Below are 23,344 nucleotides of genomic sequence, written 5' to 3' on the forward strand. Positions count from 1 at the left end.
TGCTGGTGCAATACAAAGGCTGCTTTAATTAGAGCACAGGATAAACACACAGTTTCATTTGCTCAGTCTACACAAACCAAAGTGGGTCCCTCCAAAATCATCTGTGAGAGATTTCTAACTTGTCATGGGAGAAAAAGCTACTTTTCTAATTGTACTTCCCCTCCCTCTCCCCCAATATTAGGAAAAAACTCACTCCAAAGAGATGGGAAGAAATCTGGGGGCCTACCCTCTGTCACGGGTATGGGACCAGGACATCAAACACAGACACAGAAGAAGTACCCAACAAAGCATGGAGCCTGGCTGGGAGCAGTGGCTCAATGCCTGTAATCCTAGTAGCACTTTGGGAGGTAGAGTCGGGAGGATTGTTTGAGCTCAGGAGTTCAAGATCAGCCTGAGCAAGAGTGAGACATTATTTCTACCAAAAACAGAAAAAATCAGGTGAGTGTGGTGGCGCATGCCTGTAGTCTCAGCTATTCGGGAGGCTGCGGCAAGAGGATTGCTTAAGCCCAGGAGTTTGAGGTTGCTGTGATCTGTGATGACACCACTGCACTCTACCTGGGTGGACAGAGACTCTGTCTCAAAAAATAAAAAAAAAAAACCCAACGTGGAGCCTATGATGTTGCATGTCAGAGCATATTTAGATAGAGACTTGAACCTATACCACATGCCCGTGTCTGCTGCTCTGAAGGCAGGACTCATCCCAGCCAAAGCACTCAGGGACAAGTTCAGACCTAAAGAGAGGAATGCGGATGGCTGGCCCTCCTGTTAGCCAAACAGGCTCAGGGGAGCCACAGGAAGGAGTATAGGTTTAGAGACATGTCTCAGCGTTGCCAGCGCATACTGCTGATATATAGGCTCTAGCCCAGTTCTAAGTTTGTCTAACTCAGCTCCCCTGGTTTCTAGCACCTTGATAGCTTTGCCACTACAAGTGACTTAGACGATATACAGTTTTTTCTGAGCTGTTTACTGGACAAGCCGCTAAAGGCTCCCCTTGCCCAGGTAACAAGCCAGAGGAGGGTTCTGGAGTCTAGTTCCCACCCAGCCTGTGACTCTCAACAGATCTTCACCTTTGAGAGACAAAAACAACAGTACTGATTACTTGCTCCTTAGCAGGATGTTAGGAAGAAAAACAAAATTGGCACCAAAGCCCTCAGGAGAGATGCCGTAAGTCAATATGCTAAGTCACGTCCATGGCCCCCAGACCTGGACTTGCAGCCCTTCCTCGACTAGGACCCTCACAAGACCAAGCAAAATACTGTGAGATCTCAGTGCTGAGGGGGCTCAGGCTCGGAGTCTGTTCTCAGCAGTACTTACCTTTAGGAGGGGCAGAGCTGCTCGGCAGCGGCCAGTCTTACTATTTTTGAGGAAGTGAGATTCATCCTGAAAAGAAACAGCCATGTAGGTGAACAAGGCCCATCCTGAGTGGCAGAGATAGAGCCCACCTTCAGGTTGACCCTGGCAAGGCACGTGCAATGTGGACGCCTCCCTTAGCACTTTCATGGGCCTAGGTAAGGACGCAGGCTCTGGTGGCAGCTTCTCTGCTATATTCTCGGCAAGTTGCTTCCTCTCTCTGGGGACAATTTTCCGCCTGTAAAGTAGGGTTAGTGAATCCCTGGCCTGCCCAACATCAGAGGCTGCTTGGATGAACAAGCCACTGAAAGGTAGTTTGCTGCCGTGCAGGAGGCACCTTGCACCTGTGTGGCACTGCGGTCAAGTGCGCTGAACACCCGTGGTGGGCTCCGCACCAGTGTGAAGCCTGGGGGTCCAGCCCCTGCGCTCACGGGCCTGTAGTGTGGGAAGGATGTCAGACATGCTGACAACCTAGCAGACGGTGTTATTAACATGTCACTGAAGTGGGTGCAAACAAAATTCTGCGGGAACTGAGAAATGGAAAGATGATGATGATGTGATGATTCTTATTCTCAAGGGACTATTATATTTAGAACAGAGTCTGATTGTTTACAGTCTGCATTCTGTGCATAAGCACACACAAAACTTCTCGTATTTTCTAAAGCCAAATGAGTAACTAATACATTATTAGTATTTTGGGGGAAATACAGTTTGGTACACATTCAAATTCCTGGCTATGTGACTCTGAGCAACCAGTCGACCTTTCTACAGTGCCAGTTTCTCCTAAAGGGTATAATTTTCACATTTTACAGTTCCCAGTGCATTGAGTTGCTGTGGGTCTTAAGTGGGCTAACACACACAAAGTCCTCAGAACAGTCCTGCTGCTTCGGAAGCACTCCTGGCACGTGCCACCCTGTACCTGAGGGATACCAGTGAGATCCTGCCTCTGTCCCTGAAGATGATCTGGAAGAAACCCCATTCCCTTTCAGCTATGCTGAACAAAAAGGGCCTCGAGACCACAACAAAGGGGAGTGTGAGATAATCCCCAAAACGTTAAGACGGTATCTAGTCCCAGAAGCCCAGGTGTTATATTCGTATGCCTATCTGATGATGTGCCCTCATGACAGTCCAGAAAAAGGTGTCAGATGTGGAAGGGAATAGACTCTTTCAACCATTGAAAAATGTGCCAATATTGGAGCAAATCACAAAGAATAGCTTGATAACTGAAGCATCTAAGAAGTGTGACACCTCAGAGCCATGACTCTATTCCTTCCTATAACGTTTCTTTGAAAACGGGAGGACAGGGCTCTTATTTAACTGAAGAACAAACCAACACTGGTAGTAAGTGGCTTGCCAAAAATCATATGGCAGGTTAAGTGATGGGTCAGAAAGAGAAAAACATGAATTCGGAAGGCAGATGCAACCTAGTTTTAATCAATAACTCTCCAACTTGCTAGCTTTCTGCCTATGACAAATTATGTACCCACTTTCACTGTCAGTTTTATCAGCTGTGAAATGGATAATTCACATGGATAAAGGATAACACCTGCTCAGGGGCACTGGGAAGATCAGCGATTATATGTAAGTACCTAACACAAGGTAACACTCAAGAAATGAAGGCATTACTCTTCCCTCACACTCCAGAGCAATCACTATCATCCTGGGAAACTTCTTTTAATGTTTTCATTTCACATGTATGCTGACATATTTTCAAAGCCACAGTTGAATTTGTGCCAAACCAGAAACGACTCCCGCAAAGACTCATTACCTGTATAGCTTTGAAAAACTATAAACACTTAAGTCTGCTTATGCTAAGAACACAGTGTGGTTCTTAGTCCAAAACATAGTAATAGATCCCCTGAGGTCAGTAACTGTATCTTCTCCTTCCCTTCTCTAAGCTCCTACAATATTCTTGTGAACCATGTTGACACATTCAGTACTGACAGGAAACCAAGTCTGTCTACACTTTCCTTAGGAAGTAGATGAAGAGTTAAAAGGAAAGCCAGTAACTGAAAGCTGTGCTGTCAAATCTGGCAGCAGGACTCCAGTAAAGCCGTCTTTAAAAAAGCAACTAGAATAAAAAGCTGTTTTGGGGGGGAGGGGGGAGGTATCTTCATATTGCCTAAAAGAAACCTTAATTATTTGAACTGCATGTCTCAGCCATTCTGGCAAGATGGCACCAGAGGCAGGCACCTTGCCATCCAGGTTGTAGGAGCCCTAGGTGGTCTGCGGTTCATGAGATGGTCCCACCCATAACCCCACACTGGGGAAGAGATGGGCTAGAAACCCCCAGCACAGACCCTGTTAAATCACATTTTTTAAAAAGCTCCCCAGGAGATTCTAACATGCAGCCAGGATTGCAAATGGCTATTTGAGACACATGAAATGCCAGTTCCCCATAAAATAAAGAAAGTGATTTCCATTCTCCTGGGAACTGAGTGAGGCTCAGTGAGATTATGGATATGCAAGTTCTCGGAGTTTCTGAGAAGAAAGTTTCTAGAGAGATAAAATACTTAAGAGACTTTGCCAAGTCACTTACAATGATGACAACTTTAAAAGGGGTTTGTAGTTTTAGCTGTTTTTCCAACTTGCTAAGCAGGTCAAAACTGACAATGTTGACCAAGCCAGCTCTCAGGCGGTCCTTCCCGGTCACCACGACGTTGACGTCTTCCGGGCTCAGAGATGGCAGCCACCGAAGAAAGGCCTGTGGATGACAGGAGAGAACAAACCACAATGACAACCTGGCACAGCAGCTGCGGCCATGACCCCAGCCAACCCAACGCCACACTCTCAGTGTGGACCAATTTTCACGCTCCCTAAAGAACAAACGCGGTCTCTCTCCCACCACGTCCTCCTGTATCCACAGTAGTCCTCGTGGCCATGAACAGCCATCACCTACACCTTCCTCTCACCCACCCACCCCCTTCGTGTGCCCCTGACAGGACACTCCCTTCCTTGGTCAGCAGTCACTTCATGGCATCTGTGGGTCTCAGTGCTGTGATCTCTAACTAGACAGCAAGTTTCTACAGGGAAAGAATGGACTCTCTTTAAGAGGAATGTTATAAAGAACTTAGCAAAGCCTGGTACACTGAAGGCAACCGTAAGTGTTTACTGACAATGATGATGATGATGAAAACATTCATGTCACTATTTCTACAAATCCAAATCCACCTTCTGTCTCTAGCAATCTTACCCTCTCTAGCCAAACCCAGTGCCTGCAGCCAGTAGAAGGCCACCAGGGTGGCTCCATGGCAGGGCCCGGGTATCTGGGTGCTGCCCCGTCCTGCCCGGGCTGACGCTGTTCTGACACAGGGAACATTGGTAACTGTCTGACTATCTGACTCAATTTCTGAGGGTGCGGTAGGAATCTAACACACATAAAATATGTATAAATGACTACTTTCCACAGGCACTGGCAGGATTCAGATCTCAAGGACAGGGAAAGAACAAGGTATTGTTCCGATGCACATTTTTTAGGTTTTCCGCCTTCTCTTTGGTTAGAACAGCACGTCTGGGCATCAGGCTGACCAGAAGCAGGTGAAGCTGCCTCTTCCCCACAGCGGCGCATGGAGGCCTTAGGAAGAAGCCCAGCTGTTATGAGGCCAAAGGCCAACCTCAGTAGCATAAAGCTAGAAAAAGCTATGGAAGATGGATTAGGTCTTCCTTCTTCTGAGTTTGCTCACAAGGATTTTTATTCATTTCACAAAACCACTCTGATTCCTGGATTTACAGTAGAAAAAGCTCAAGGCTGCGTGATAATACAGTGTTCAGGTCAGGTTCTTCACCCATGAAGTTACCTGGCAGCCAGTGAACATCCCACACACACCACCCTCTACAGCGTGCAGAACCTCGGGGCCAGGACGTCAGGAGAGGCAACTTCAAGGTCCTGCACGGCGGCTCCTCATTAGCATGAAGCATGGCCTTAACCTCTGTGAGATGCAGTTTTCTCATCTGTAAATCAGGTAACTATCTATTGCGTCTACTGCACATGGCTGTCATGGGATTAAGGAAAATAAAGGAGGTAAAAATACTGTGAAGATTAAGTATGCTACAGATAAAAGGTATTACTAGCAGGGACACAGAGGTACTGGCAGTGTCTGCTGACAGGGGGCGATAAGTCTCCATGCTGGGACCTACTTGGCTTTCTTCTCCAAAGGTATAGCCTGATTCTAATTCAGAAAACCATGAGCCTGCCCTCGGGGGGCTACCTCATCTTCCCTTACCTGAGACAGATGCTTAAAGATGCCCAGGCCCTGCCTTCAATTATTTCATTACTCAGACACTGAGGAAAACCTTCTCTGCGAAAATCACAATACAAGAGAATTAACCTGCTCCCAGGTGAAGCGCACAGAAGAAGGCACCACCACTAGGAGTGGCCACTCCTTCCGGTAGAAGGCTGCTATGCAGATAGCTTGGATGGTCTTCCCCAGGCCCATGTCATCGGCAAGCAGCAGGCGGCCTCCTTTCGCTATGGCAAAACTGAAAGCAGACAAGGTGAGGACAACAGCACAGGCAACAGCACCGCACAGTTCCCCGGGGCTCTGCTCGGCCCTCCTGCGCAGCAGGTGGGCCCTGCACTGGCCCGCGCAGGCCTGCCCACCACCAGACTCGCTCCCCCCACGAAGAGGAAGGAGCAGGAGCCAGTTAGGAGGCAAACAAAACAAGAAAAAGAACAGGTCAAAACAGGGAAAATGTGGAATGGTGGCCAACATGTGTGGAGAAGATCTAGAAGATCTTTAGGTCATGGAAGCCAAAGGAGGACGTTTCCAGTAAGAGGAGTCAGTGTCAGCCTCAGCCTAAGGCAGGCAAGGCCCAGAGGGTGTGGACAGAGCAGCGTGGGGGGCAGCCCACGGCCAGAGCTGCGGAAGGGGGCGCCCCCTCACTGAGAGTCCACCTGGAGAGGAAGGAAAGGAAGAAGAGCTGGTGGGGTGAAAGCAAGGCTTTCCGAAGATCAGAGTGCTCAGTACGCATAAAGGCAAAGGGACGGAGCTGGCAGAGACAAAATGCTGGAGAAGAGGACAGACAGAGGAAAGAAGGGGAGCAAAGTGAGACGGAGCCCCGACCTCAGCATCGAGTTCTTCACTCCCTAGAGGCCTCAGGATCCTAAAGCCCTTAAAGTGCAACAACCTGGGGTGACAGCCGTGGTGGGTGTAGTGCGCTATTTTGGAGTCCCAGCTCCCCACTCCGCAGCTGCGCACCTTCCTGCACGTTGTTACCTCACCTCGCTCTGCCTCAGCCCCTCAGCAGTCAGCAGGCACCGGCCTCACAGCGTTGTGGGAAGATTGACAAAGTTAATACATAAAGCTCTGAAAACAATGCTTGGCACCATCGTAAGTGCCAAGAAAGTGCTTCTATCCTATCATCCCACAAAAAGAAAAATAATCAAGACACAAACAGTAAAAATGACTTGCTCAAGTCGCATGAAGAATCAGTGGAAAAAAGCAAAAAGGACCCTGAATGCCAGATGTCTGGTGCCCTGTGCCAAACACTAGTCCTCTTTCCATGAATTCCTGAAAAACTGAACATTTGCTCAGGAACCTGCTAATAAGCCAGTTGCATAGCTCTTTTTCTTCTCCGTCTGGCATAGCGAAAACAGAATGTAACCTCTTCTAATCAGCAGGTGTGGTGATAAGAACTAAACCACCCTGAGCCTGGTTAAAACAAGGCACAAAGGACATCTCAACAGATGAAGAGGGTGACATTTTGTAAAGTGCACTCCCTAGAGAGATGGGAGAGAAACGAAGACGAGAGTGGCAGGCAGGGCTGGGCCCAGGGGGACACAGTACAGCGTGCTGTGCCCCACGGCACACAGACCAGAATCCTGCCTGAGACAGCAGCCAAACTGCTGCCAAATACCACAGACAGCACTCGGGCAGGCCGTCTCGGTTTGTCAGCTCCATTGATATTAACAACTCAGGTCCACCCCTCGCAGAGGACTCTGTCTCCAACCACACTGCCTAGTAACAGCTCTAACACACATTATCTCTAGACAGACCATCAAGACTTCCTCTTTCTTCTCCTTGAACTCCTGCACTTTCAAGAGAAGCCAACTTCAAACCTGGCATTTTGCTTCTCCCAAGAAACTCTGGTAAACAAGGACAGGTCAGGACGAGGGTTTATCTTTTTTCTTTCTCTAATAAGAGCACCCTGAGTTTGTTTTGGAGAGCCACCAGCTCCCACTCTCAACTGAAGTATTTTGGGGGGCAGGTCCTACCCACTGGCTTCAGGGATGGGCTTATCACCCATTCTAACCAATATGACTTTAAGCCTCCAAGGCCACAGTGACTGGCTCCAATGCCAGTACCAGACTTAAGCCCTTGCAGTGTCAAACCCATCAGGAAAAAAGTGCTTCTGTAGTTGCTAAGCTGATGGATTGAAAGCTGGCAGCCCCTGGCAGCCTTAGTTGCCACACTTGAGGAGCACCTGGCTGAGAACAGAGCAAACTAAGAAGAGCTGAGAGAGGGAGAGTCCTCATGAGATCTTCAGAGATGTTGGATTTTCTCCTACATGTACTGAGAAACTCCTCTTTCATCAAGCTAGTTTAAATGGGGTTTCTGCATGCCCGCAATCAGAATCCTGCTTAACCCACAGAATTTGAAATCAATGGTTACAATGAGGCTTTGGTAACAGCACACCTGGCTGTGTAATACTTAGATTCTTCTAGGTATTTGTGGAAGATGAGAGCTCCAAAAAGGGGAAGCACCTGAACCCAGCTGGTGGGGAGTAATGAAATTCATGCAAGAGAAGGGAAGGTGAGGGGAAGATCAAGAACCTACTTGACTCCAGCTCTCTGAAAGGGCATCAGATTACACACGAGCTTGGGGTCCACTTCAGAAAGGTCTGCCTCTGGGACATCTGCCGTGGGATCAAGAGACGTCTTCTCCAGCTGAGAAGCAAAAGCCAGGGTGAGCGTTTTGGGCAGGGGGTCCAGCTGCACTTGTGGAAGGTCGCGTACCTTTTTAACTGGAAAGAACAGAAGTGTATGAGCTGGAGTGTTCACTCCCAAAAGATCTGGGGAAAGAGAAGCGGCTTCGAGACATACAGTTCAATAACGGAAATTCTGCTTCACCCCATCTTCTCAAAGGTTAACTAGAGAGAAAATCAGGGGCTGACAACTAATTTCCCTCTCCATTCCTTAATTTCTGCAAATAAGAGGCAAGAATTAATCCCAAATCGGTTTGCTGTACTACACAAACACTGGAAAGAACTGTAAAGTATTTTTGTGACTGATTTTTTTTTTACCCTAAAGAAATTTAAAAAGTTACCTCAGTATTCCCATTCAAAAAATAAGGATCCATAGTCTTTAAAAAAATCAGTCCAGAAAGACCCACGAAAAAGCAAGTCTTAGAATAAATTTTGTCTTGTTTTCATTCTCCTTATGTTTTATTTTGATGGTTTTGATGTTTGAGGAGGCCGAGAACTCCAAGTTACCAACTATCGAAAGGCAAGGAAACACTTTGGTCTGTATGGAGAAGCTGTTAGGTGTTTCCAAGAAGATTGGTAGAATAGTGGTGCTGTTTAAAAACAACAACAAAAGGCAGAGTCTATGCAAAGGCCACAAACTGATAAAAAAAAAAAAGTACATTTTTGGCCCTTTCCAGAAGAGAATAAATATCTCCCCTCGAGAGAAGTGAGCTTTATAGTACTGATTTCTGTAGTAAAGAAGCTAAAAAGTCCTGTATCTGGATGTTCCTTGCTAGGTCCTTACCTCTTCTCTAATGCAGAGATCAGCAGTCTAAGGCTTGTGGGCCAGATTGGCCTCCTGCTTGTTTTTCAGTAAAGTTTTACTGAAGCACAGTTATGCCATTCATTTACAGATTGTGTCCGGCTGCTCTCATATTACAGCGGCAGAGCTGAGCCACTGGGATAGAGACTGCATGGCCCACAAAGCCTAAAATATTTATTAATACTATTTGGCCTTTTACAAAAAAAGTTTACCAACCCCTGTTGAGCTTAGAGTCTAAACTATTACTTAGGGTGACCATTACTCAGACACTTTCAATTTACATGTAGCAGCCTTTACTTTCCTTCCAAGTATGCTTGTCCTACATCCCTACATAATGTATGGAGAAATCTGTTTTAGTTAGGGCCACTCACCCAAGTGGGAGAAATAAATTATTTCGGATATACATGGAAATGAAAACAAATTAGTTGCACTGACCTTGCTTTTTGAAAGAACTTAGTCTCACGTGATTTGAAAATTTAAAAAAGAAAAAATAACCTTTACTCAATAGAGAAACAGGAAAGAATTAATAAAACATAATTTTCAGGGATGAGGGAGATGAGTTAAAAATAAAAAACTTAGAGAAAAGATGACAGACCTAGAGATCCCTGGCAGTAGAATTATTAAATTACTAATCACAGCCTGCTGTCCTGTGGGCTGTAACTTTCAAGATGTTCTTCCCCTTTTATCATTTTCCTTTGAAAACCTATTTAGAAGAGCAACTATTATTTACAGATCTTCAATTGCTCTTTATCCTTTTCCTTTTCAGTAGCACTCTGGGGAGTCAGAGTAACCCACCAAGAGGCTAACTGTCCTCAGGTATCCAGTAAAAAAAAAAAAAAACCAAAAGGAAAAACTGGGTGTATTTATTTCTATCCCATATTATCTGAAATTTAAAGGTGGTTGGTTCTCTATTCCATATGGCCATGTGTGATCCTACGTTTTCTAAACATCCTCACAAGGTCTTCCAAAAGTCTTTTGCTACAACCATCAATTGGTCACCATTGCAAATACTGATGTGCATACGCAGGACTGAGCTATCTACTGCTACCTCCAATTGCTTTGTATTTTCAATATATTTAAATCAATTTCTGCCCTTCACTAAATATAAGTACCAGTTATTTCTGGAAACAGTTTCTATGAACAGAATCACCATGAGAGGAAATTAGGTAAGGTTGAAGGCTTTAATGTAAAATAGACTATCCATATTGATGCAGAAATACATTTTATACCTCCAAATTAAATCTGAACATGCTGATTTCTGCACACTTCAGGAGACTGAGCACTCTACGTGCTTTCAGAAACCATTTTCATTTTAATCCTAGTGATCTTCAGAACTCAAATACCTGATGAAAGCTAAGAAAGGGCTGATGATCTGGCTGGTGTAAAATGCAGTGCTTTGTAAGCATTATGCTCTTTCAGCCATTTAAGAGGAATAAAATCAACATCCACTATGTCTCCTACCAACTATCTCCAAGATCCTAAGCTGCTAGTTGAGCCAACTGTGTGTTTGAGAAAGCCACCATTCCCTGTCAACATCTGTCTCTACTGTCATTTCCCTGCTTCTGGGAGATGACAGGCATGCTGTCTGGCTTCATGAGTCATCTAGAAGTCATTTCTGTAAAATAGCTCTTTGGCAGAATGCTACTAGCCACACAGCAGAGATGCTAATGTTTTCAAATAGCAGCTGACAAGACAAGATTGTTGAGAGCCCTTCTGGACTGTGACAGCCAGGGGAAAACAAAAGGCCTTATGCCAATTTCACTGGGACAAAAGGCCCCACAACACTTAGAAAAGAGAGGGGAGGAAAGTCCTTAGATCCGCCTTACTAGAGAAAACGATTCTCACTACTTCATCAATGAGGATTCATGTACTCAGGTCTCACTGACATTCTCATATGTACGCATTCACTAGCTTAGGGTCAATAATCTAATTTCACACATGAGGAAGGAGACCTCGGGGTGAAGCGAGAGGAACCCAGTGCCCAGGAAACGGTGCTGTATTCCGCAGTGCCCTCCCTCTTCAGCTTCTTACTTCATGGAGCTGCTTCTAAATTTGATAATGGGTCAGGTTACAAACACAGATGGCAATTTTATTCTTATTTCTGTCACTGACTTTACTGTGACCCTGCAAAGCTCCCAATAAGGAAAGTTTTGGGCTCCAGCTTTTTCCAATCTATGAAATGGGGAGGATCAGTCTTACCTTCCACGAGACATGGTAAAGACAAGATAGCATGTAAAAACTAAATCTATTAATAAAACTCTTCACTCAGGATCTGTGGGATCATTAATATCAAGTGCAAAATTTTACATATGGCCATTATATGCATTTTCTTCTGGGTGAAGAATCCATTGGTTTCATGCGATATTTCAAGGAGTCTATGGTCCACAAAAGATTAGAAACCGTTACATAATGCTGTATGAGTCACAAGTCATAGATTTTCAACATTACATTCATCTGTTAATGCTGTAAGTATCCTGCTTTTTGTTGTTCTGTAAAAGTCAACACCTTTATGTCTGACATATTTATGCGTTTCCTGGTTGAAAGGCAAAGAAGCAAGAAGGAAAGAACTCACTCCTATGTCTCATCAGAAATTCAGCTTTGGCCAAATAGTTTCTTCTAAATCACAAGTTCCAAATTGCAGCAGCCAGAGAGTCTCCAGATCAACCTGAGCTATCCTTTCTGCTTTAGCCAGCATTTACTGATACTCAGCACCATCTCATAGTCAAACCTAATCTTGTAGTTCACAGCAAGTCTCTGCTCAAGGAATCAAAAGCCCTTCCTTTTTATGTAATTCCTATGTCAACAGAGCAGATAGGGATTAAACATCTCATCCCCCTCCTGCTTTTTTTTAACTGAAGGGACAAATGGGACCTGGAATGTTGAATTACCTACCCAGTGTCACACAGGAGGTCACATAAGGAGACAAAGGGAAAGAACCCAGCTTTTCAACCTCTTCCTTAAAGCCCTAGCCGATGGGCAAGACAGCCAATGACTCGGAGCTCCCAGGGTTGGATCATGTCTCTCCTGGCCTGACTGGTACCAACACATGACTCCTCCCTCCATCTGGGAGGCCCAGTAAGTCCTCAGCCGTCAGGCAGGAGGAACCTAAGTTGTGCCAGCCTCATACCCAGTGCAGAATCATTACAGCCAGATGGATGAGGGACTGGCATTCTGGGACAGGCTGAGATATGGCCATGTCCCCCTTTTCCCAGGCATATTAGAATAGATTGCCCCATCTAAGCAGAGCATACAGAAGAAAATGATCAACCAAAACTGACTACTTCTTCTTACAGTTGTCTGTACACATACCCCCTTCCCTTGGTCAGTCTCAAAGTGCTTGTTAAAATGCTTGAGTCCCCTGGCCTAGATCTCTGCACCTGACAGAACTCAGCCCATTATGAATCCCATCACTAATGACTCTTACTAATGACTTTCTTTGTTTTTGAGACAGAGTCTCACTCTCTTGCCTGGACTAGAGTGCCGTGGCATCAGCCTAGCTCACAGGAACCTCAAACTCCTAGGCTCAAGCGATCCTCCTGCCTCAGCATCCCGAGTAGCTGGGACTACAGGCACGTGCCACCATGCCCGGCTAATTTTTTCTATTTTTAGTTGTTTGGCTAATTTCTTTCTATTTTTAGTAGAGACGGGGGGGGGGGTCTCACTCTTGCTCAGGCTGGTCTCGAACTCCTGAGCTCAAGGGACCCTCCCGCCTCGGCCTTCCAGAGTGCTAGGATTACAGGCGTGAGCCACCGCACCTGGCCACTAATGACTTTCTTGATCATCTAGTTCTAGCAGTAAACTGAGAGCCTGCTCTCAAAAGTCATCTTAGGAGAATGGGCAGCCTCCATCTAAGCTAAGCAATCCCAGCTCACCTCTGATTCCCAAAGTCCACAAACCCTCATTTCTAACACTTCTATCAAGGCAGGATTACTAGTACTGCCTCACCCTTGTGGAAGAAGAGGTCCTGCGTTCGAGTGGGCTGTCACAAAGCCGCCGTCTCAGTGGACACGGATGAGGCTGCCCAAGAACATCCCCACCTTTGCTTACCCTGTCCTCAAGCATCTGACGTTACCACAGGAGAGGAAGGAGGAGATTCTTTTACAATACATTAAATTTAAGGCAGATTATTAAAACTTAAGCATGATATAAAATAGGCAAGGAAGGCTTCTTACTTAGTTTATTGTGCTCTTCTAAGAGAAAGCTCCACTTCCTGGTCTTGACATCTGCGATGAGAAGAAATACGTAAGCAAATGGGACACCCGGCCCTCTTGCTATGTCATCACACTGACTCCTTTATTCCCTGGCTTCATGAACCTCCACTGAGCCTGGACGATGTGGCAGGTCCTGTACGTGGCACCAGGGATACAGTAATAACATTGAGTACTTGCCCTCTTGAAGTTTCCTGCTATACCAGGAGGAGAAACAAGCAGACATGGTGACAACACTGGGTCGTAAGGGTTGTGATAAAAGGTGTTACAGGGAGACATGACTAGAACGGCACAGCAGGTCAGCAAGCCCTGAATGTCCAAGACAGGGATGATAACTGTAGCTTCCATGACCACCTGGCACTCACTCTATGTCGGGCACTGTGCCAGGAGAGTCACTCACACCACCTCATCTGCCCCCACACCTCTGTAATACGGGCTGTGATAACAGATCCCTGATATACGTGGGAAACAAGCTGCGTGTGGTCAGAGTGGTCAAACTGCCTATGCGCAAATCCCGGCTCTGCCTCTCACTGGCTGTGTGACCGTAGGCAAGTTATGTAGCATCTCTGTACCTCAGTTTCACATCTGAAAAATAAGGGTACTACAGCCCCTTCCTCACAGGGTTGCTGTGAGGATTACATGAAAATTGAATGGAAGATGTCTATAAAAGTATATCTGGAAAACAAGGAGCATTCAAAAAAAGCTAGTTATTATGAATACTGTTGTTATAATTATGTCTGTCATCTGCTAATTAGTACAATGTAGTAGACATTACACACAATATTAACTTAAGAAAGTAGAGCAACTTGCTACCCACCGGTGGCTCATTATTTAAACAGAGGAGTTTCTCTACTAATCTACCTTTTGAGAAAATCAAGAAAGTTTGGTCTTGATAAACACTATCTGGGCAGCAAAAGTTAATTCTGTGTTGTGTGGTCATTTCGAAATCGAGATGGCTGGAAAGAAGCACTCCATAGTGCCAAAACATAGGAGTCGGTTTTGGGAGAAAGTGAGGAAGTCCAGGGTTAACCTGATGGAGGAACAAAAGCAGGCTAATCTCGAATGTAGGACTGGCACGGAGACTCTTCCTGCCAACAGCTTGATTCTGACAGTGGCAGGGTGGCCAACGGGAAAGCTACAAATGTGAGGGGCAGCAAAGAATCCAGTCATGGTTTGTGGGCATCTGGGTGTGAGCAGGATCAGTATTTTCACTGCACCTGCTCCCAAAATAGCAGACCACGTCAGGAGTGTGATCTCAAAGCCTGGTGATAGACACAGGTCATCGTAATTACCCTTAAGGGCCAGTCCAAGCTTAAGCCGGACAGAAGAGGGGGCAGGGAGCAAAGGATCCTGGCCCTTGTGTGTGCAGCTCATCTCATGCCCAGGCTGGCCTAGCATGGCTCCCCCACACCCTGCTCTTATCAGTTACAACTGTGTCCTGTGTTACAACCTAAGGGATGGTCACATAAGAGCATCACCCTCACTCTGAAGGGGGCCAAACCCTGAGGAGAGCTCTTGTTGAACAAGTAATTCGGGGGGCTTCCTCCACGATGTTGTCTGAATGTGATGTCTCAAAGGCACGAGGTTTTAAGGGTTTGATTTCTACTTGCCTAAGGAAAAGACTAAAACCATTTCAAGAATGGGAAAACATCCACCCACAAAAGCCAGGTAGTTTTTAACAACAATGTGGCCCCAGCTAAAAATGAAACCCAGAGGCCCAGAATTCTAAAGCTGTTTCTCATCGGGGAGCTTTTGAAGATCCTCATAAAAAAATAAAGCCAAACTATCACTTTGGCCAGTGGTTTTCAAGCCTGGTTAATAATTAGGGTCACCTGAAGATTTTTTAAAATACCAATGCCTAGGCCCCACCTGGGACCAAATAAACCAGCCTTTCTAGGGGAGAACCAGGCATCAGCGCTTTTGCAGTAGCCAGTGCTGCCCAGGAGCAGCCAGAGTGGGGAACCACCAGCATTTTCAGACCATGGGCCGGTGACCAGCAGCGGTGGCACCAGGGAACTCGTGAGACGTGCAAATTTTCGGCCCCACCCTAGAGCTCCTGAATCCCAAGTTCTGCCAGTGGGCCCAGCAGTCTGCCTTTAACAAGCCCTCCAAGAGGTTCCCACGAACCCTCAGAGTTTGAAAACCACTGTCTAAATTTATTTATTTTCATGACAACAACCTGTTTTTCTGCTCTGCTAAGGCCAAAATAAAAACAGATGGGTTTAAATAGCTGAAAGAGGGATCTACCTGCTTCTACCAAGACACGGACCAAGTGAATGGGGAAAATTGTGGGGCCTTCTCTTTGGGAGGCCTTAACAACCAAAACCACTATGTGTTTGCTGTCTGGAACAAGGGAAGAGAAGCAGACCAGGAAGTCATTTTTGAATATTCGAAGATAAAGTAAAACACCCCACGCTGAGATCACTGACCACTATACATCCGGGGAAGCAGACAGAGGCCAATTACTTACCATATTTTCTGGAATCCATTTGTTTAAATAGTGCGATCAGGTCCTTTGAATAACCGATGTCTGCCTCAAAGCGGGCCCGTGAGATAAGCATGCATTGCCCCTTGACAAAGGCAAGGGACGGAGCTGAAGGAAGGCTGGCCTGTCCCCCGATGCTGGTGGAGGGTGACTCCCTGCTGCCATCAGCCCCTTTCAAAGGCTCCAGGGTGACCATGGAGAGACGCTGGACTGCTTTTACTGCCAAAGAAGAGGAAAAGGACAGAAGTTGACAAAGCAGAGGACTCTGGCATGGCCCTGGGACACTCAGGCAAGAAGGGAGGAGGGAGAAAGGAGGAGGCAGACAAGGTCACCAGGGACTGGCAGGTGGGTGAGTAAGGCTTGCAAGTGTCCTTTAACTGGGGCTTTGAGAATGTCAATATTTATTGAATATAACTCTTCTCCTTAAGTTTTTCAAATTAAGAAACTTAAAATTCAGAAATTAACGGGGAAGAGGAAGCTCATCAGGATGAATAAACTTATTAGGTAATTTATGTTGTTGTGTTGGAGAAGCCACTGAAGTCAACACACCACAAATCACCCACTTAACCCTATTCTCAGGTCACTACTCTGTCTACGGCTCAGAGGACAAGGGAATGAGAAGCAGAACCGCCAGGACACAAACGTGCAGTTTTGAACATTATTTCACCTATTACGGATGGCTTTTATAGATTAACAGATTTGGCTACATAAAAGTAAATTGTCAAAAAACACAAACTGAAGTGCAAGGCAAAAGCTACTAAGTATCTGCAAAAAATATAAAAAGAAGTCATGCTCACAAAAAATATTAAGACCACAAACTAAGGATAGAGATGTAGTCAATTCAAAACAGGGGGCAAAAGACTAATAAATAAACATCTAGAGAAATGTTCGATTTCACAAATAATCAAAGAAATAAAAAATGTTTTCTACTTTTCAAACTTGCAGGATAAAAAAAGAATTAGACATCCATATTGCTAGTTGGGAATAAAACCCCTTGGAAAATAATTTGGCAATATATATTGCAAGGGCTCTAAGAAGTGATCATAATGATTCAACTTCTCAGAATCTAACCCAATTAACAATTGAAAATACAGACAAAAACTTATGAACAAACATGTTCCTTACAGCTTTAAAACTGGAAAAACTGGGAGCAAATTAAACAGTAAAAAAATGATTTAAGCAATTTATGACACATTCATACAACGCAATGTCATGCAGCCATTAATTTTTTTTTTTACTAAGAAATTTGGAAAAGACAGAAGTATAAAAAACAGAATTATGTTCAATAATATGAAATCATTTTTTTGTTTCAAGACAAGGTCTCACTCGCCACCCATGCTGGTGTGCAGTGGCGTTATCACAGCACCTCCAACCCCTGGGCTCAAGCGATCCTCCTGTCTCAGCCTCCCAAGTAGCTGGGACTACAGGCATGTGCCAATACGCCTGGCTAATTTTTCTATTTTTTGTAGAGATGGGGTCTCGCTCTTGCTCAGGCTGGTCTGGAACTCCTGACCTCAAGCAATCCTTCAGCCTCGGCCTCCCAGAGTGCTAGGATTACAGGCATCAGCCACCATGCCCGGCCCTGAAATAATTTCTTAAAGGTCAAAATGATGCGTTATAATAATGACACCCACATTTTCATCTCTTAGAATTAACTGTTAACATTCATTAAAATACAAATGCTTATGCTGGAGCATTAAATGAAAATGGCAAGATAGAAATTACATGCATATATAAAATCTGTATATTTTACTTATTTATTTTTGGAGTTCGTGACCAGCCCTGTATATTTTAATGCATAGAAAAAAGGCTGGAAGGAACAAAACCAAAATGTTAATAGTGATTAACTGAGCAGGAGATTATGGGAGATATTTTTTCTTCCTTACACATTAATGTATTTTCTGGATGTTGTACAATGAGTTTGTGGTAGGGTTAAAAAAGAAAAATCCAGAGATATACCTAAAGCAAAATGACAGAAGTCCAACATAAAGACAATCTTTATATGTTATACTGACACAAAGCCAATCATGACACAACGATCATGAACCTATCTGAAACTTAGAAATACAAGGACAAATTCACAAATCCAAAATTACTGTGAGACATTTCAAGGTCTTGGTAGATAACAGACCAAGTTTGCAACACATTGGGAAGGATAAAGAGGAGCCAAACACTTAATTAGTAAAATTCATTTAAAAGCTACATGGAGAATTTTGTGCCCAATAAACACTGTTTTCAAAAAGCACATGGAGCATTACAAAAAGGAACAATACAGCACAGAAAACCTAAATAAATTCGCAAAAGCAGTTGTCGTCTAAGTTACCATATATTGTGGTCCGAGAGCAGGAGTAAAAAGACGACAAAACAAATACACAACAGTGGAAGTCACTGGTCTAAAAATGACTAGCAATGAGAACACCAGGTGTCAAAATGTACAACCTTAACCCAGAGCACTGGGTCTCCCCTTCCTACATTGACAAATGTTTTAAAAAATGAGTCTTTCAAAAAGGTGCTGACTTCATCAGTGTTATGGGTTGAAATGTGTCCTTCCAACATTTGTATGTTGAAGCCCTGGTGCCCAGTACACCAGTATTTGGATACAGGGCCTTTAAAGAGGTTACTAAGTTAAATGAGGTCATTAGGGTGGGCCCTGATCCAACATGACTGGTGTCCTTACAAGAAGAGGGAGAGACAGCAGGTTGTGCACACACAGAGAAAAGGCCATGTGAGGACACAGAGAGAAGGAACCCATCTGCAGGTCAAGGAGAGAGCCCTCTGAAGAGACCACCCTGCCAGCACCTCATCTCAGACTTCCTGCCTCCAGGACTGTGAGAAAATGAATTTCTATCGTTTAAGCCACCCAGTCAGTGGTACTCCATCACAGCAGCCCTGGCAGCTAATGGAGAAAGAATTTCACCCAATGCCATACCTTTCAAGAAGTGGAGGCCAAAGAGAAAACCAGGAAATTCTGCAGGGCCTGTCCCATCACCCCCATTGCCCTACCTCAGAAACTGTACTGGTGACTCCAGAAAATTCTACCTTATGCCCAAATGTGCTGAGAAGTGATCCAAGCACATAGCCTTATCTTCTCCCCTTTTTGCACTGGGCTGGGAGGGATGAGTGAAATGGGAGATGAAAACACCAGGGCCTGACTCTGACAGAGGGGTAGGTTCTGGGCATCAGAATGAGAGGATGAAAGCCTTCATGTAGGACAGTTAACAAAATCTCAGAAGACAGAGTGGTGCACCCAGGGGACAATGACCAAACACTGCATTAACTGGAACCTGCCAGGGGCAGCGCCCCCTTGCTGCACAATCGAGTTAGCTAGCTGCAGAGAGTGCTGCGAGGATTTGTGCTTTTGCTGAACTGTTATCTTCCAGGAAGCAGGGGCTGGCACAGCTGCCTGTCACCACTGGAGCTAGCACAGTGCGGTGGAAACATGCACTCTGAGGTCAGACTGTCCGGGTTCAAATGGCAGTTGCACGACTTATTGGCTATGTGAACCTGTGTTAGTTACTCAGCCTCCCTAGGCCTCAGTTTCCCTATCTGTAAAATGTTTGTTATAAGGAATAAAGAAGAGTTAGCATAAGGGGCTTAGAATAGCCTAGTACAAGGCAGGCATCATTAAGTGCTAGCTTTTGTTAATGTTACCAATGACGTTTGGCCAACGAGCCACCCCATTAGGCTAGCGAGTGGGAAGGTATGTGGGGGTGGTACCCTGAAAACTTTCACCACCCATGAAGCCATGCACACCATGAGCTAGACCACATTTGCTACTGCAAAGAAGCTTCAATGCCAGTACCTCCCTCTGTGAGGGACAATGATGTGTCTACTTACTAAGGGCACTGTAGTCCTTCATGCTGAAGTCCCACATCTTGGTATCAGGATCTGAAATAAAACAGAGGGCTGATGATTATACTTATAATTTGCTCTTGGGTTCTCAATAAAAGCTTGCCTTCCAAATGAATGAATGAATGGATGCCAAGTTCCAAATAGCTGATTGGCAAGGCCCCACTGATTTTACAAAATCTCTATAAAGGACAAATAGCAAATGTAGACAATTCTTTTATTCCATATAGTGGAGCTCAATTCAGATCCTGAGAAGTTATGGACTTCATCTAAGAGGGCTGAGGGCAGAGTTAGGACTAGAGTCCATGTTTTCTTGATCCTAGTGTAGTCAGGCAAAGAGGTCTGAAGAACGCTGGTGCCGAGAACTAGTCACACCCTGACCCCGCCTTTCCAGACCAATCAAACCGAGCATGTCACTTCCCCTTGCTGAGCCAGTGCCACTGCCTTAAAAACTGAAATAACATCTACTTATTTCAAAAAACTGTTGTTAGGCTTAAGTGCTACCATGCATATAAAGCACCTGGCAGAGGAACTGGCTTCTCAGTAAATATTCCACTGTTCTCCATATGGCCATGTGGCAACCCTCAAGTTTGGCAGCTGTTTGAGGGAACAACTATTATAAAGGGAAACAGAAGCTAAAATGGAAAATTTCTAAACAACTGGATGACAGAATGTGCCAATGCATTCTCTTGATATTCATGAGAAACTGTTAGATTAAAAAGAGACTTTATTTCAACCACAATAGAGTCCAGAAAAAAGAGAGAGAGAGAGAGAGACTCTAAAAATAATAAAAAAACCGAAACCACCTAAAGAACAAAAGACTGATTACCATAACTTCTGCTGGGCAGACTCTTAAACACCGCAACGAGTTCCGCATTGTACCCTATTTTCACCTGGAACCGATCTCCTTTCCTTATGCATGTTCCCTTCTGGGAGATTCCTGCTTTCTGGAGTGAGGATTCAAATATCGGTTGGAGTCCTCCTTCTGTCCTGGGCGTTACACTCCCTGAGCCACAGTGGACGTCAGAAATGTTTTGCCCCACGGTAGCAAAAGGTGTCAATCTCATCTCATGTGAAGATTGAGGATGACCTTGACCTAACTCATAACCCGAGAGCTGCGAGTTTGGGACCTCTGGAGGACTTTGTGCCAAGGGAAGGGAGATTCCAGTGACAGTCACTTGACTTGGTGGGCCGTGGCTTGGGCAAGCTGTGGACCTTTCTTCTTGCCTCTTCCATATCCCTTTTGTCTGCTCTGGTAGGCTGACATGAAAACTGTGGGAATTATGAGGTCTTTGGTCACTATGAGATGAACTACTGAGATTCTGTTGCTTGACAATGACACCATGGCTTACTGGCGTAGAAGGCGCCCTCGGGAGATTTTGGCAAGGAACCTGCTTGGACTGGGAAGGGTTGGCAGCAAGGGAGGAGCCCGAGCCTGTGCTCTGATGCTGTTCTGCTAATAACTTCTCTGCTCTACGGGCCAGAGCCTTTTGTCGATTCTCTTCAATCTTCTTCCTCTGCTCCTCTGTAAGAGGCAAGGACATTTTAACAAGGAAACTCTTACGCAGGAATGTCAACCTTTAATCGGAAAGTTGGCAAAAGCTGTGGAAGAAAAAAAGAAGATGGAAACAAATGCATAAGGCATACAACCAGAGGATATAATAAAGTTTCTTTTATAATTAAAAAAGTACACACACACAGGAATAGTAGGTAACGTGTGCTAAAATAATGATCCTGATGAAAAAGCAAAAAGCAAATCCAAAGCTAAAAAGGTATTTCAGCAGCAATATTTTTCTCCTTCCCATCCCACAGCCAAGGTGAGTTCTCAGATCTCAAGAAAGTTATGCAGTGCAACTTAAATTCATCAGATAATAGTAATGGTGACATTTCAAACTAGAAAGGATAATGGATCAGACTGAAATAGACCAACCAACTACATACCATGGCACGACGCTTGCTAAAACAGCCTCTGTCCAACCTGGAAAAAGAAAAAAGTTATTAGCCTCACATAGACTGCACACTAAATTCCCCCCTTGCTTTCAATACTCTTATCGTTCCTGGCAAATCAATCTGCATGTGCCCCCCCCCCCCCCGCCCCCTCAGTGCAAGCCAAGGCAGCAGGCCTTAGTACTTGACTTCCAAAACACAACACTATGGAGAAACCAAGAGACTCTTTTGGAAAACTAACAAGAAACAAAGCAATACACGCTCACTGTACAAATTCAGATGCTACATAAACATGTAAAAAGAATAAAATTAATCTGTAATCTCACCAGCCATCAATAACCATTGTTTATAGGGTACATGTATAGTTCTAATTTTTTTTCTATCCATAACCACGTGCCACAAATTTAGGAGATATAGGTATTTATTATAAACATAGGATCACTGTATACATTCTGTTTTCTAGTCTGGTTATTTTTTTTTCAATGAATTTACCCTGAAGATTTTCCTGTGTTGAGCCACTTTTAGAATATTCTAGAGCCAGGGGGTGGGACACCAATTTCTCTGGCTTGGTTCAGACTAAAGAGTCTCCACCCAAGGTAATGCCGTGTGATGCTTATAAATGATGTCCAGGAGCATTGTTTAGGCCTCTAAAGGAGCTCCACGGTTCAAAAGTTTCCCTCCCCACTGGGGCTCCCATTGGCCAGACCCTCCCCTCACCACCCCCAAACATTTATCCTAGAAGACTTTCCACCTCCTCCAACCACCAGAAGTTAGGAAGGAGTCAGGGAAGGGTTTTGTTTCCCAGGCACAGCAGAAGCCCTCAATCTTCCTGGGTAACACACTCCTGCCAAAGTTTCCGATAAGGACTCTCCTGCACTCCCAGGTCCAAGGCCTGGAGCCCTGTCTCCACTAGCCAGAGGAGATAAGGTCACAGGACGAGGAAGACTCACTGATCTGTCCCCAACCATAAAGCCATCCCACCATATGGACGCCCATCTTCCCCAGCTTGCTCGGACCTCTGCTCCACCCCATTTCGGGGCGAGCCTCAGGCCGGCCCCAAGATAAGGGGCACCACGACCCATTCCCACCCTATCCTTTAGCCCACTCCCGCTCCAGGCTGGCATTTGGTCTCGTCCGCCTCCGCTGACTCCGGTGAGTCTGCCTTCTTACCCGGGGAGGCCTAGAAGGCAAGCCGCATTCGCAGCCGATCCCGAACCCAGGCGCGTCTCCAGAGCCCTCCCAAGCCAGATTACTCTTCCAAGTGGACGGTTAGGGCATCCGGTATTCAAGCTCGCCCAGTTTGCCCGCCTTCCTGTAGCGCCCAGGCCTGGTGGGCTTGGTCACCACTGAACTACACTTCCCAGCGGGCAACGCGGCCGCAGTTTTGCTTCGAAAAGTGGGAGTGATGTGACGGGGAGCCGGAGCACTGCCGCATCGTCTTCTGGGATTTGTAGTTTGGACCAGGAGCCTGGCGAGCACTAGGGGAGACGCAACGTCGTAGGCGGGGCGGGAGGGATGCACTTTGGGAGTTTTAGTCGTTGGTTTCCCAGAGGGTTTATCTAAGTGCCGGACCTTGAAAGCATGAGACATCGAAGTTTCCAAACCTGGAGGCTCACTGTCAGAGCTGTCTCCGGAGCATCCTAGGGTGCCAGATTGACTTGATAGCTCTTAATAAAATGTCTCCTCCGGGACATCCATTGCTGGTATTGTGGTTGCAATTTAAGCCCCACTCGCTGCCGCAATGCTCCACCCCCATTGTCGTCATCATTGTCGTCGTCA

The 23,344-nt window shown here is 45.4% G+C and overlaps 1 protein-coding gene across 1 annotated transcript in view; it reads right to left on the reverse strand.

Moving 5' to 3' along the window:
- SMARCAL1 (SNF2 related chromatin remodeling annealing helicase 1) overlaps positions 1-22,865 on the reverse strand; it is a 52,900-nt gene extending 30,035 nt beyond the window's left edge. The window contains exons 1-10 of the mRNA XM_069467353.1: positions 22,736-22,865; positions 21,560-21,596; positions 20,448-21,220; positions 19,607-19,657; positions 15,755-15,988; positions 13,249-13,299; positions 8,127-8,313; positions 5,679-5,829; positions 3,890-4,054; positions 1,315-1,380 (exon numbers count right to left, since the gene is read on the reverse strand). Of these exons, the coding sequence (XP_069323454.1) occupies positions 1,315-1,380; positions 3,890-4,054; positions 5,679-5,829; positions 8,127-8,313; positions 13,249-13,299; positions 15,755-15,988; positions 19,607-19,657; positions 20,448-21,162 (1,620 nt within the window). The 5' untranslated portion in view covers positions 21,163-21,220; positions 21,560-21,596; positions 22,736-22,865. The remainder of the gene's footprint in view (positions 1-1,314; positions 1,381-3,889; positions 4,055-5,678; positions 5,830-8,126; positions 8,314-13,248; positions 13,300-15,754; positions 15,989-19,606; positions 19,658-20,447; positions 21,221-21,559; positions 21,597-22,735) is intronic.
- Between the last annotated feature and the right edge of the window lie 479 nt (positions 22,866-23,344).

This window comes from Eulemur rufifrons, chromosome 1 (genome assembly GCF_041146395.1).
Source record: "Eulemur rufifrons isolate Redbay chromosome 1, OSU_ERuf_1, whole genome shotgun sequence".
Lineage (NCBI taxonomy): Eukaryota > Metazoa > Chordata > Mammalia > Primates > Lemuridae > Eulemur > Eulemur rufifrons.